Source organism: Thermobia domestica, chromosome 8 (genome assembly GCF_964235325.1).
Source record: "Thermobia domestica chromosome 8, izTheDome1.hap1.1, whole genome shotgun sequence".
NCBI classification, from domain to species: domain Eukaryota; kingdom Metazoa; phylum Arthropoda; class Insecta; order Zygentoma; family Lepismatidae; genus Thermobia; species Thermobia domestica.
The window spans coordinates 295,227,566-295,242,634 of NC_137461.1; the positions used below are offsets into that span (position 1 = coordinate 295,227,566).

Here is a 15,069-nt window from a genome sequence, read left to right on the forward strand (position 1 = left end):
ATGCTATTTTTCGTCTATGTGCAAAATATTGCTTATTGAAAACTTAGCAAGTATGTTGTTTGAATTAAAATTTGAATAAACAATAATAATTTAGTAAATACAGTAGTAATGTAACATGAACGCTAAGACTAGCGGCAGTGGGCATGATGTAATATACAGATCGTTAAATCTTAGAACGTTACGGACTCAAGTAAGATTTTTTGTTATATAACAATTAGCCCATACAAAGGTCACGATTTTTGTCAAAGACTAACGGAGAACTTGCCTCCTTGTTGTAAACTCAATGAGTATACCCTACGCTACCTTCAATAGCTAAACATTACTATATTTTAACATTTTAATTTTCTGTTCATAACGCTCAAACGAAAAAATTCTTATACTCCGATGTTACATTTGAAGACATTCGCAAATAATGCAAATGACTAATCAGAAAATTAAATAGATACATAATACTACGTAATGTACCCCTTACAATTAATATATATAATGTTCTTTTGCTAATTTTTTCTTTCTTTCTGTCGTTTATTATAATAAAATGTACGAAAATGTTGCGAGTGGATTTTTCCTTTCAAAATGAATTAACCTAATATATTTAAATATTGTGTTTTGATGTGGTGTAAGTGATAGTGCGAGTGCGATTAGTTTTAAGTGAAGGAACCTAAATAGCATTGAGAATTTGTAACTATTTACTGTGTTAACATTCACAAACAAATGATAGTTATCGATGTATGTCATAGGTCATAAAGGATATGAATATGCTGAATATAAATTCTTTTGTTGTTCAGTGGTTATGGCTCTTCGACCTAAACGTTGACAAGTGAACCTAGTAACAGAGATAGCTTGTAACTCACTTGCTGTTTCGCCTGCTGCACTCACTAAGATTGCACCCAACTTGATTGGAAAGGGTGCAAGCATGCTGCAAGCTGGATTTCAGTGACGAAGTTATATGGGGAAATTTTGCATTCAGTGCTCCATTCAATCGTGTCGCAGGCGATTTACAAGCCAATTCAAAGCAATAGCCAATTAACGGCCAGTGATGCTATGACGCTCTGCGAAGGGTCTAAAGCATTGTTTGCAAGTACAATAGAAGGCAGATTTATGAATGCATGCATTTCAAGTGCAAGTATACAAAGCCATAAGTCAAGTACGGTCAAACTGACTGAAAGATTTCTTGCCACTAGGGAAGAAAAATAGTTACAATAATTACCAAATCTCGAAAATATCCAGAGAACTTCAATTTCATCAATGTTATGATATTTAGTTGGAGTTTTTCTTTCTTTAAATTCATCGCAATTTTCAATAACAGTTTGACTGTTGGACCGGAAGTGAGAATACAATAAATCGTAATTGTAATTCGGATAAAACCTAATTGAAAATAATAATCATTATATGTAAAGTAATCTTTCTCATCAGCTGGGCTGGGTTAGAGTAAATCCACATTGAGTATTTACTTGGATCCAGGTCAGCGTTGTAAGAGATAACATGTGTCTGATTGCAACAAGGTTTAACTTTTTTTTCATTCTTTCATGAAGACTAATAAGAAGACATTATACATGGGAAACATTATCAGATTTCGGACTATATTTCAACAATTATCTTTTATTCTCTCTCTCTCTTTTCTTCCTCCTCTCCTCTCCTTTCTAGCATACTCTGAAGTTTTTTTATCGGCATTATCCCTTTTATCTACTATTCTTCAGAGATGAGACTATTTCTGTAAAATATCTTTACAGTTCTTTCTTCTTCTTCTTCCTCATTTCCTTCTTCTCCTCCCTCTTCTTCCTTCCCTTGATTCTACATTTTCCTCTTTAACCTTCTACTGTAAAAAGAAATTATATATAAATTAGGTCGTTACTTCGGGTACTTCAATGCGCGGTGTCTTTCAACTTATATTAAAGAAAATCTTCAGAAGTCCGAAGATTGATACAACAAGGAGAATAACTGCAAAAATAGAGTCAACGATTTAAGTTAGAAATCAATTTATTCTACGCTATTTCTTTATATATTATTTTTATTTTTATTGAGTACACGATAACACCATCATTACATTGTTAACGACACAGTTAGGCTTTTCGTTCCATTTCCGAAACATCAGTGTTGCCAGCATTAAAGAATACTTTTCATTATCACTGTCTCAATCAACTCAAATCTCAAGCAGCCCCTGTCTATCGCACTTTTGTTAAGTGTTATCATATCGGACGAAGGACAGTACTCAATGTACTTGAGGTAGGCCAAGTTAATTTCTTTCAAGTGAAAATAATGAATTGAGATAATAATCTAATCATTCTTTAATGAATAAACTCTAGAGATGACCATATACAGGATGACCCCAAAAAACTCCTTCATTTTGATCGGCTGTAGCGCTGTCAGTGGTGAGGCGAGAGGAGTGGGGGTCATTGCTGCTCACCACTCTCCTGCCGTTTTCAGTTAACATTATGCTTCGACCAGGAGCTCATCGCTCGTACGCAGTTGAAATGTTTTGCAAAAGCAGTAGCTCAGTGATTACAGTGCTAAGAGCTTTTTGCTTAACGACCTCAGGAAAGTAATTCAAGTGGAGGTAACAGCTACTCCAGAAGATGTGACACATCAGGTGATGAGAACCTTCAGAAATCGTTTTAAAATATATATTGATATAGATGGTTAACGTTAAGGAATTTTCAAAACAGAGTAATTACGTACTGTTTTCAATATTTTAATACCACTTTATGTATTAATAGTGGCGTACTTGAAATTTATCTTCCTTCTTTGTCTTATAAAATTGCTACAAAATCATGTGTTTAGAAACATACTTACCTTCTAATCTTCGTGAGAACGAAATAAAAAAAATGTTATGTGATAACTATACTTCGGATCTATATGCACTAAAAAACGCCAAAATATGCATGCAAATATGCGCTAAAAATCACGAAAATATGCACTAAAAATATGAAAATATGCACTAAAAATTGTAAATATGCGCCAATCAAAAGCTAAAGCTAATTGAGGAGTTTTATCTTTAGAGAAAAAGTTGTAGTACTTCAACTACATATACTTATTGTATAACTATGATGCATTCATGCTACAACACACAACTATGTAGTTTTCGGTGTTTTCTGAAAAAAAAACCTGCATTTATCAGTCAAAACATTACTATAGATCGAAAATGTTCCTTCCGTATTACGGGTCGTTAAGGGACAGTATTTCAAAGAAGCAATGTTACTTGCCGATAAATCTGAAATTCGTGCGTCGTTGTTCCCAGGAACACTATATTGGACAAGAATTTTATGTTAGAATTTCTCGCGTCTATTGACTGTACGTTTCGAAGAAGTGCTTGTCCGATTGGTCTTGGTGGCGCTCCTGTCGTTATTGAATCAAATGCACTACGAATTCCTAATCATCGCTCTTCTAATCTCGTTATATTCTTTGAATTTGAACTTGAAATGATTATTGATAATCGCAAGTGCGCTTTTAATGTTTTCAGCTTCGCAAGCGTTCACGGCTTCTTGAATACGATTGGTTTCTTCGAGTTCAAAGAGCTCACAGTCAGTATGTGAAATCAAAATAGATTCCGTTAAAAAGTATAAGTATATATATATATATATATATATATATATATATATATATATATATATATATATATATATATATATATATATATATATATATATATATATATATATATATGTATATATATATATATATATATATACAAATAAAAAGAATAAGCCAAGTATCTGTCAATCTGTCAATAAAGAATAAATATACTCAGAGAAGTAAATAAACACTTCTGACAAGCATATAGTAAAACCTGCCTAGCGAAATTGATCAGTACTCGCAAAAATCTCCGTCAGAGGTTATAAATCTAACGAAGATAGATCTATGCTTAAAAAAATAAGTAAGATACAATGGACATAGTGAGATAAAATAAAATGTTGTACATAGGCCTACCGTATTCAATTACATTATTTATTTATGCTACCAATTAATACACACAAAACTTACAGTGAACAAAAAAAAAAAAAAAAAAGCCTACATACGGTTTCAAAGGCCAAAAGAGAAAGTAGATACTAGGCCCTTTTCAGTGCTCCTTCCACTACTTTTAGCTCCCTTTTGATCTATTGTGTATATTATGCTCTTTGTTCCATGTCTCTAGACTAGCTAGAGGGCGAGTTATTGGTATTTAGAAATAACTATGTAAATTGCACTTCATTCAAAAACTCACAATTCATCTAGGGCCTTATATGGAGGTGGACTAAAGGTTAAATGTGTAAGTAGGGTAACAGGTAAACGAAGACCTCTACAGACAACGTAGTTTATATACCTAACCTCTCACAGAATGTCTAAACTTTTTCTAAACGCTGCATTCCGGAACTTGAAAATTTCCGTTTAAAAAGTATATTTTAACATCTGTTGTTCACAACACAGGTTCCGCCTAATCAAGAGAATTTAACACAGTTTTTAACCTTTAAATTCATGAAGCCTTGAAATATTTCCGTTTAAAAGGATCCTGTAGAAGGCAGTTTTTATTGCATTAAAAGTCTGTGTTCAAAACCCTTATGTTCTTGTTTAAAAGAAATTAAATCCAACTGAATTTAGTTTTTGTATCCAATTATGTGTAAATCCTAGAATTTTTCTTCTAGCGTAACATTGTCCATTTCAAACAGCAATAATTTACAATATATAGTATTGATACTTTAAATGGAATAAACTGATTTGAGTGAGACATGGAGCATGAATAGGAAGAAGGTAAAATTATCGAAAACATAACAGAAGACTTAGTAGCAAAGTTTGTTTCGTGAGACTGAGGTGCGTAACAAAGTAACACAAGTTATACTTAAATACTCTCATAAACTCCTTAAAGGAGATTTTGGGAACTTCTCTCCTTCTCTCAGAAAGTAATTGCTGCAACAAGGTTTAAATTTTGTGAAGGAAATATTTTAATTAATTTAGAGCTCATTTTCAAAAGGGTTGTTCCTTTCTTCCCGAAATAAATTTTTCAATGGTTTCTTTGGAATGAACTCTGTCGAATATGAAAAAAAGGCCTCATCTGGGTTGTTCCTTATTTGTATAAACTCCTTACCAGACTTGAAACTGCTATGAAAATATAAGAATGCCAAACGATAAAGAACTGCTGAAGGTTGAGCTTTTGCTGTAGAACAAAATAGAAATGTCCTCTTTTGAAAACAAGCTTGCTTACTTTGAAAATATTACTTGTTTATCATACACTTTGCAAAATATATTTTCTTCTTGAATTGTTAACGTCTCTCAAGTTCAAAGCATTGCTTCAGAAGCTAACTTCTAGAAAATTTTTAAGGCCCATTTAGTTGTAGTGCGACATCTTCAAATTCGAATTTTAACTAGCTGAGAATTTGGCCAATTTACGTCCATTTCTGTCCACGCAAGACCAATTTTGTGCCACTCAAATAACCGAGGGAGAGCCATTTCAAAATTTGGCCACTTCGATCACCTGCAGTACTACATTATCACATTTGAATTTTGACTAGCTCAGAACTTCGTCCGAATTTTTGTCCATCCAAGAAAAAATGCACCATTCAAATAAACAAGGGAGGACCATTTCAAAATTTTGGCCATTTCTTTCACTCAAAGTGTGACATCTTCAAATTCGAATTTTAATTAGCTCAGATTTTGTCCAATTTCTTGTTCATTTTTGATCACCTACGAAAAACTTTGGACCATTCAAATAAACGAGCTTGGACTATTTCAATATTTTGGCCACTTCTATCACTCATAGTGCGACATCTTCAACTTCGAATTTTAACTAGCTCAGAATTTTGCCCAATTTTTGTCCAACCAAGAAAAACGTTTATGCCATTCAAATAAACGGTGGAGGATCATTTCAAACTTTGGCCACATCGATCACCTGTAGTGCAACATTTTTAAATTCGAATTTTAACAAGCTTAAAATGTTATTCAATTTTTGTGCCCTCATGTACCACCAACAAACATTTTGTATTATTAAATTAAACGAGGGAGAGTTATTTTAAAAAATGGTCATTTTAATTACCTGTAGTGAGACCTTCAAATTCAAATTAGCTCAGAATTTTGTCCAATCTCCCTACATTTTTGTACCATTCAAATTAACAAAGGACCATTTCAAAATTTTGGCCACTTCGATCACCAGTAGTGTGATATCCTTAAATTCGAATTCTAACTAGCTTAGAATTTTTAATTTTTTGTAGAATTTTGCACCACCAAGTTAGTTGAAATTCGAATTCGAAAATGTCTCATTACAGGTGATCCAAGTGACCAAATTTTTAAATGGCCCTCCTTCGTTAATTTCAATGGTATAGAATTTATTCTTGGTGGTACAAAATTATTCAAAAATTCGACACAATTCTGAGCTGATTAAACTTCGAATTTGAAGATGTCGCATTACAGGTGACCAACGTGGCCGAAATTTTGAAATAGCCATCCTTGTTGAAATAGCCATCCATGAATAGTACATACATATTTTCTTGGGTGGACAAAAATGGGCAAAAAATTGGACAAGATTCTGAGCTAGTTAAATTCAAATTTGAAGGTGTCACACTACAACTAAATGGACCCATATTTTTCTGTTGGTAAATTTTTACTTCCAAAGGACCACACAATTTCAAATCCACCGCAACGGTAGCCACTTTATATTCCGGGATGGGTAACATGAAATTTTTGTTGTAGGTGATTTGACACTGTTATTCATATCTTCTTCCAAAAAGGTGACAGTCGTATATCATTGCCAGGAGGATAAATCACTCACCGGTTTCTTATTCTCCTTTCACATGACTTTCGAAGATATTCTAAACCAAGAACAATGAACCATTTCAAGATCTCGAGTCTATTTATACTAGAAACTTGAAATTCTATTTATGAGGAAAATTGTTGGACATTAAAAATGATTAATTTGGTTGTTCCTTTAAATATGCATTTATATGCAGTAACGATGTAAATATGCACTAACCTCCGAAATATGCACATATATGCACTATGAAACACTGCTATTTTACCCCAAAACAGCTGAAACGAATTTCTGTTTAAAGAGCATATCAATATCACGTAAGGAAAAAAAACATGCAAATATGCAAAAATCCGAAGTCTAGTGATAACATAAGCACACTGTTTACGACAAACATGTATCATTTATCATTTTGCTATCAGGAGTAGCTTTCTGTCGTTTAAAACCATATCAATGAAATAGATAACATAAAATAGGCTTCAAGGTCACTTTGAAGTGGGAGTTGAAGTCTTAAACCAATTATCATATAAAATCTTTGGTTACATGAACATCAAAAGCATAGTTACAGTTGAAGAGGTAAGTACATAGGTCATAATTTCTGATGCGTTTTCAACTGCACAATTCATGATAATAATGTTTACATGTAGTGAGTATCATTTTTGTTATTGAAGAGCTAATTGAACTCGTGAGGATACATCAAAGAGGTACTAAGTGTATGAAACGTACGACACATATAGCTTTGTATATATGATGTGTACTTATATCTAATGAAGGCGCTGGTGTAGTATTGAAACGTTACACTGTATATTATTTATTTGTTAAGTGTTGGTATCCTTTTTCACTAATAACAATTTAATCGCATATAAATGGTGAGTTGTTTTGCAAAAGTCCCCATGAAAGAACTGTGTATTTCCAATGCAAGTAGCAAGATATTTCACTTGTAACTGTAGGTATTCTGACACCCAAGAAAAGATCTAACCCGTTCACTTCGCAGAGGTAAGCTGGTCAGTGCGCCATTAAATCAAAATGATGTGATTTTAAAGTTTTAAGATATTAATTTTCACTGGTAGTGGGTAACTTATCCCAGAATATGGAAGGGAAAGTTGGATGTGTTTTTAGAAAACCTAAAAAATATATTCCTCTGCCTGTAGCCAATAGAGCTTCACACCCCTTTGATTGAGAAAGTGTAACTGGTATTATTTTTGGATTTGCGTGATTGTGATAATAGAGTAAAAAATTCGCGAGGGGATATGCTTTAAAACGAACAAAAACTGACATAAGACATTTTTGAAGTGTTGAAAATAATAGATCAAATGCGAAAAAAGCAAGACAAAGCCACAAAAATGCGAAGTCAATGGCGTTTGGTCAATTATACTGGTATTGCGCACCTTGTATATACACCATGGATTAGACAATCATCCAGTATCATGCTGTAAAAGTATTTCCGAGAGATTGCGTAGTAAGTTCCTGCCCAAGAAACCAATATTCTAATGTGCCAAGAATCGGATTCCTCATTACGTTAAGGCTCCTGGAGTTTTATTCTGTAAAATTTACATTTTAGGTTTCGATATTCGATGTCATATACTGATTTTGATGTGTAAGGTCAGTGTTGGAAAGTTTGTGATTATGGATTTATCCATTATCCACAAACCTTTTCCAGTCAAACCACTCTTACGCAACATCAAAGATTCTTAACAGTTAACACTAATTTTGTGTTGCCTTGCTCTCCTCAAATTTTCCGAAGATTGAATCGGAAGGAGAACTGATTTTGAACCGACTTATAAAAGGAACCTCAGTTTGACTTGTATGTATGTTTATTTGTAGGGTTGTAGGCGGTTATGTGGAGAATCATTGGTCATATTTCGATGCTGTTTTCTCTAATGGCATACGCTATTCCCAAGCACGGTTTATGTGTATAAAATATTTGAAAACAAGTACTCGTTAATTCATTATTATTTGAAAGTCAATTATTCTTGCAATACCGAATGAAAATAAATTAGTATAAGTATGCTGTAACCAGGAAAATCAAGAAATAAAGTGGGTTGCATACCACCAAAGAAATAACTTTTTTTTTTTAAGACAGCTTTCTCAGGCGATGTAATGACTTTCAAACGCTATTATTTCATAACTTTTGCCAGAATATGTCCACTTTTTCTATGATTAGTCGCCCACTGTGAGGAGCATATTGGGCATCGAAATTTCCAGACTGTTTTATTGATTTTTGTTCTATATTTCCTGTTTGAAGTGTCTAAATACTCGCAGCCTACATTGTGATAACCTACAGGGAGTCACGGTGGACCATTGGTATAGCGCGTATGTCTGGTTACAAGAATCAAAGAACTGACTCCAGACCTTGTAGTGGATGACATTATGCGTGCGTATGTGTGTGTATGACAGAGAAGGAGATTTAAATGTAGGTACAGAGAGGAATATATTAACATATGCAAGGTTAGAATTGGAGAATTGAATGATGCGACAGCACCCATATCGTTAGGAAAATGTTTATTTATGAAGCGTAAGAATAAAACTTTCTCAGTCGAACCTACAAGCACTACACCCGCAGTTGTCTAATTAAGGTTAAGAACTCGTTTTGAAGCATCAGATTATTGAGCAGGGAGAGAAAGATCTTAATATTTGGAGAATCAATAATTTTTAAAAATCACAGATTTTGTACACAGATATCGAACCAAAAACCTTTCGTTCATGAATCCACGAAGTTAACAATTTTTTTTCTTTGTAAGGATTTTATTAACAGTTCAATCACATGTGAAATTGTTGAGTTATGTAAGCGACCCAAAAGCCAGTTGGTTACAAGAAACAGATAAAGTAGTTTTGACAAGTTAGAAAGCAGACACAATTGAAGAGACAGGTGGAAGAAGGGCCAATCCCACTTGTCCATGAAAAATGAGTTTTATGGCTGAAGTGTACGCTAGTGTCTTGTAGTGTTACTCATTGAACTAAATGCATTGTGGGATATGTACACTGAGAAAAATTTTCATAGAAAATTTAACAGTAAAGACATGTAAAGTTGATTTTTTTTAAATTCCGTACTTAAATTACGTACATTTGGACTTGAAACCATTATAATGTTAATTTATCATGTGGCGAAATGGAAATACAACATGCTGCATTTTGTCTTTTATGAAACATCTGTAGTACGCAATAAATGTACGTAACGACAGAAGGGTTTTCAGTTCTGTAATGTTAAGAATACATTCCAGACTGGTCAGAAAATGTGACGTAATCCACGAGAGATAAATGACTTTCAGGAATGAAAATATTACAGGTTATCCTATCCAGTACGTGTTTTTTGACATGAGTAAGGAAAATATCGCAGGAAGAAGAACAAATAGTCTTTGTAATGCATTTTTTACATTATAATGTTAAAAGAAACTCAGTAATGTGAAAATGTTCGTAGTAAAGTGCAAACTTCACGTCAGTAATGAAATTTTGTCATGATAATGAGACCTACCCATTCTACACTGCAAAGATCAAACAAATCCGTACTTTACAGTCATTATGCAAGGAGACGAAATGTTTTATCATTACTTTTAAAAGACAGTCTAAGGAAAACATGATTACGTACAATTGCTACGTACAACTGACCTTTCACTCGGAAAGTGCGACAAATAAAGTACGTAAAGGTATGATAGAAAGTCATTATAATGTTATATATCCCAGAAAATGGATAAAACTACATTTAGAACGAGTAATTTACAGTAAGTAATGGAAAAAAGTCCTGAAACTCTGTGTAATCATACAGTTGTTTGGTATTAAAGTCTGTATTGTCATGTTACTTTAATATTACCATACAGACAGTAACGCATTACTCCAGTTATAATAGGTGGGGAAACAGAAATGCAAAATTTCCATCACCCACAATTCCACACTATATGAAAAAAAAACCGGAATGTTTTTGTGCTAGGACACAAGAATAACAGAAATGACAAACAGATGGCAGCACTATTGACTTGTAACTTTTATCCAACAATTCCCAGGTTCACAAAACTATTATTGAGACAGATGGGCATACAGAAAACATATAACATTATTTGTTACTTGGTATAAATGCCAAAGATACTGCGTAAACCTTTGATTATTTCAAACAATAAAATCATGCTAATTTTCATAGCCAGTACAGAAGTTATTTCTGATATGCTTGGAAGACATGCGGTGGGTGCTTATAATTTGTATATTCCGAAGGAGCATGTTCCGATCCTATGTAGTGGAGTCTACATTCTATTAGTGTTTGCGTGCACTATTTACTGCAAGCTTTATTTCGATGCTTGCGGAAAACACATTGCTCGATTAAGTTAATTTCGTCCCTGACTGTTACAAGCATTTCATTATACCGTGGTAAGAAAGTATATGCATGTATTCGTATCCTTTCGTCATGGCATTTTCACAGTAGTGCATGCAGATTTAACTGGAACATACAGTGCGTAAGTCTCCACATACAGATTTAAATGCAGTCAAAGACGGAGTTTCTACCATTCCTTCATGTGATTTTTCCATGTTTGCCTCGGAAAATGTCTAGCAACAGCTAGAAATATAACATTTCTGTTTTGTGATTTTTCCATTCCACTTGAGTTTTAACATGACCGGTAATGATATCGCTCCATTATTACTGTTATTAACTATGACGTCATATCTTTCATAAGTTCTGACGTCATCATTTTTATCTGGAAAAGTAAGGAGAAAACATACGTAGAACGGACAAGAACAATTAACATTCTCAGTAATGTTGGAAAGTCATTCTTACGAAAGGTCCTAAAAATCACTTGAATTTACGTACTTTTTACCCGTAAATTTTTCTCAGTGTAATAGTGTTCTGTGTCTACTCGTACGTACAAACTAATATACCTACGCTAGTTAGATTTTTCTACATAAAAACATTCTCTCCAAATCACAAAATTGTGGGGTAGGCCCTTCTTCCCTTGACCCCTTCAATTATTATGGAGTTAAGACAACAAAATAATTTGTGAAATATTTATATTTATACTGCGCGTTAATTTTCTTTTACATGGTTACAACGGAATGTGAGCATTTCGTTGTATCATTTTCTTGTAATAAGCTTGTAATTTTTCTTGGGCGATACTTGATTTTTATATGCACTAGCCTGCTATTCCGATAGAAGAAGAAGAATATGTAAATATTTTTGTAAGATAGGTCATGGAATTTTGCATTTCAGTGAATCTACGCAATATCATTTCTACCTTACGGTCACTCTGTTCGAATTTTGCTCTGATTTGCTGGTTCAAACGCTGTTGTAGCTGATCCAACTTCTTATCATTTCGCTGTTGTAGCTGATCGAATTTATTGTCCAGTTGATGTTGAAACTGATCCAATTTGTTATCATTTCACTGTTGAAGCTGATCGAACTTATTATCCAATTTGTTGTCGATTTGTTGTTGGAACTGGTTGAATTGCTGTTTTATAAGTTCCACTATATTTCCAGATGTATTCCTTCCCTCTTCCGTATCTTCGTTGACTTCGTTTTCTGGAGCACTCATCTTAATATTTCTACTATTTTAGTTCCACTTCGCACCATCTAATCGAAATCACAATTCCTGGCGTTTCGGTACCATTATTATATATAACAACATTTCCTTCCTAATCCTCAAAATATTATTGAGCCATTATGAATAAATCAAATAATTCACTTACTTTTTACGCAATATGTCGTTTATTCCAAATATTTCAAATATTTGACGTGGAACAACTTAAAATAGTCATTGCCTATCTTACAAAAATATTTACATCTTCTTCTTCTACTATCGGAATAGCAGGCTACTGCATATAAAATTCATTGTATGGTACCGCAGCTAAGGTAATTATATGTCTGTATGATTTGGTCAATTTGTGAGAAGTACAATTACAAGAGTATATGCAACGAGCCAAATTACGCAGTTATTTTCATTTTATGAACATAATTAAAATCTGGTTAAATGAAAACGTTAATAGTGGTAATATGGGATGAAGACAAGTGACAGACTATTATTGTGGGTTTCATAAAATGCCAGATATTAAAAACTTCTGTATAAGGTTGTACTCGATCATGAAGAGTATATGTTCTATTACCACGATTTTTCATATTATGAAACGGTATACCGAGTTGATATCTATCCAGCATTATATACTTGTTATTAACTACCAAATACCAAAGAGATCTCTGCTGAATGCTTAGAAAAGCATTAATATTTCGCCAAATATAAAACCATTAAAAGTTGATTCTTTGAATTGAATGTGAGGCGTGACGAAGTGTTACATTATTATGTAATCTTGATAGAGGGCTATGACAGGCCAGTGAGTCGATTTGGTATTGAGTGGGTAACGCGTAAGCTATATCCAGTACTGGATCTCACAAGTGTGGAAATTTTATCTCTCAAGAAAAAATATGAAAAGATGCCTCGAGATCAATCCAAGTTCAACAAGAAGATAGAACATAAATAAAACACTTTTCTTGTCCTTGGTAAGCAAACCAATGCTTCGTTTCGGTAGTAGTGACTTTGCTTCCAAAGATGTTTGTGCAGGTGCAGGCAGTAGAGTCAGTTTATCGTGTGTAACATGTAGCAGCTTAATGTGCCAGAGAAAGAACAAAGCTCGACTTTTGAGGAATACTTGACAGATATGCCTCGAAGACTAAAAGCCGTTCGTGTGAGAAATAAGTTTCCACTTAACATGTTAATTTCTAGGGGTTTATGTCATATTAAAATATCACATATTTTACTTGAAATGATGTCATAATTAAAAACCATGGTTTGTTTGATGTTATTGAATCATTCATTGCCTAAGATCTTGATTGTGTTCTTTTGTCGATTTTGACATTTGTAATATTATTTGGAGATATTTGAATGAGCGCCGGTGCTTAACCTGCAACAGTTTTCTCATAGAAAAGAAAAAAAGTATTCCTTAATTTTCTATCAAGTATATGCATACGCCTGTTTGTGCAAATTCTTTGTGTTCTTTTGGAGATTTTCTAGTTTTTTGAAAATACTTCGGAACGAGCTTAGGCCCCTTCAAACCTTTTTTCGAAGAAACGAAAAGTTACGGGCCACTTTCTTTTATGTTTAGTATCAACCTGCACAATTTCCTTGAAATCGGCGTGTAACTCTTTGTGGATGTCCCATATTAGTTTACACTTTCTTTCCTTAGCTTGTAGCTAGAAAATATATTTTAGCTATGCCACTTCCCTCAAGAGCAGACACTGACTAAAACATTTTTTTTTTTGAAAGTAGGACAGACTAAAATGTATTTGTTGGGTTCTTTGTGATTACTATTAGAGCTGAGTGGTTGCAAAGGTTTTAGTGTTTTTATGTACATCGACCTTTTATCAAATGTATAAGATCTTTGAATCTTATATACACGTAATTTATCCTCTCCTTTGTGCTAGTATTCACATTAATTACATAGTGTTTGCTATATTATTATGGAATATATTACTGTTCTATTGTTTGTTCCAGGTGAAACCATGTCATTCCCGTTTGAAATTAAAGATATTGATCCAGAATTGAACCGTGAACTTCTCAAACTGTACCACGGAGAGAAGACAGGCTTCGTTCAAGTAGGACCAGAAAAATATTTTTACCCTTCTCAGTACAGAAAACACGCTGCCAAACTCTATAATTTCGAAGTTCGTCCAGATGATGTTTGGATCGTCACATTTCCTCGATCAGGTAACGATTAATGGTTATTTAATTTCCATCTCTTGTTTTTTCAAATTTCTATTTCTGTTTTATCACTGTCTTCTATATGTTAACAAATTAATATAGTAGATTCCCGTGGAAATTGCATATGAGGTCACATGAAGTACCGATACACCTACGTGGTAAGACCTCCCCTTCTTCAAGTGCTTTAGATATTACTAGGTCATATTGGCTTTTTCAGTGCAATATGTTTGAAATGGCATAACTCGTAAATCACTTAACATATTCGAGTAGCAGTTTTGTCATGCACTTTAGTTCAATGTCTAGGTATTGTGAAGATCTGCTGAGCTGAACTTAAGACGTACGATGTGTATTGTCCTGTTCCTTGTAATATTATTTTTTGAAAACAAATATGAAGTGAGAGAATGAATGAGATGTCTATATTTTCTTATCACTGCAAGACTATGTAACTGCCAAAATGTTCTTTCTTTATGTTCTGGCTTTGATTCCCCGCCGTAGCTCATGTGGTTCGGGTTCCACGTTAATCAGTAGGTCCACGTCTCATATAGGCTAGCTGCTGAACAGAACGTTAAAATCAAAATCAACTCAACTCAAAGAATTGAGAGACTACCCATCAACAATACTTCAATCTTATCGAATAAATGACTTTACAGCAGTTCCCTTATTTTCATTGTTTGAGATTCTTGGCAGGCA

The 15,069-nt window shown here is 33.7% G+C and overlaps 1 protein-coding gene across 1 annotated transcript in view; it reads left to right on the top strand.

Annotated features, from left to right (window-relative positions):
* The window catches only part of LOC145692617 (uncharacterized), an 82,734-nt gene that overhangs the window by 34,131 nt on the left and 33,534 nt on the right, over positions 1 to 15,069 (top strand). The window contains 1 exon segment of the mRNA XM_081767939.1: positions 14,173 to 14,385. Coding sequence (XP_081624065.1) covers positions 14,173 to 14,385 — 213 coding nt within the window.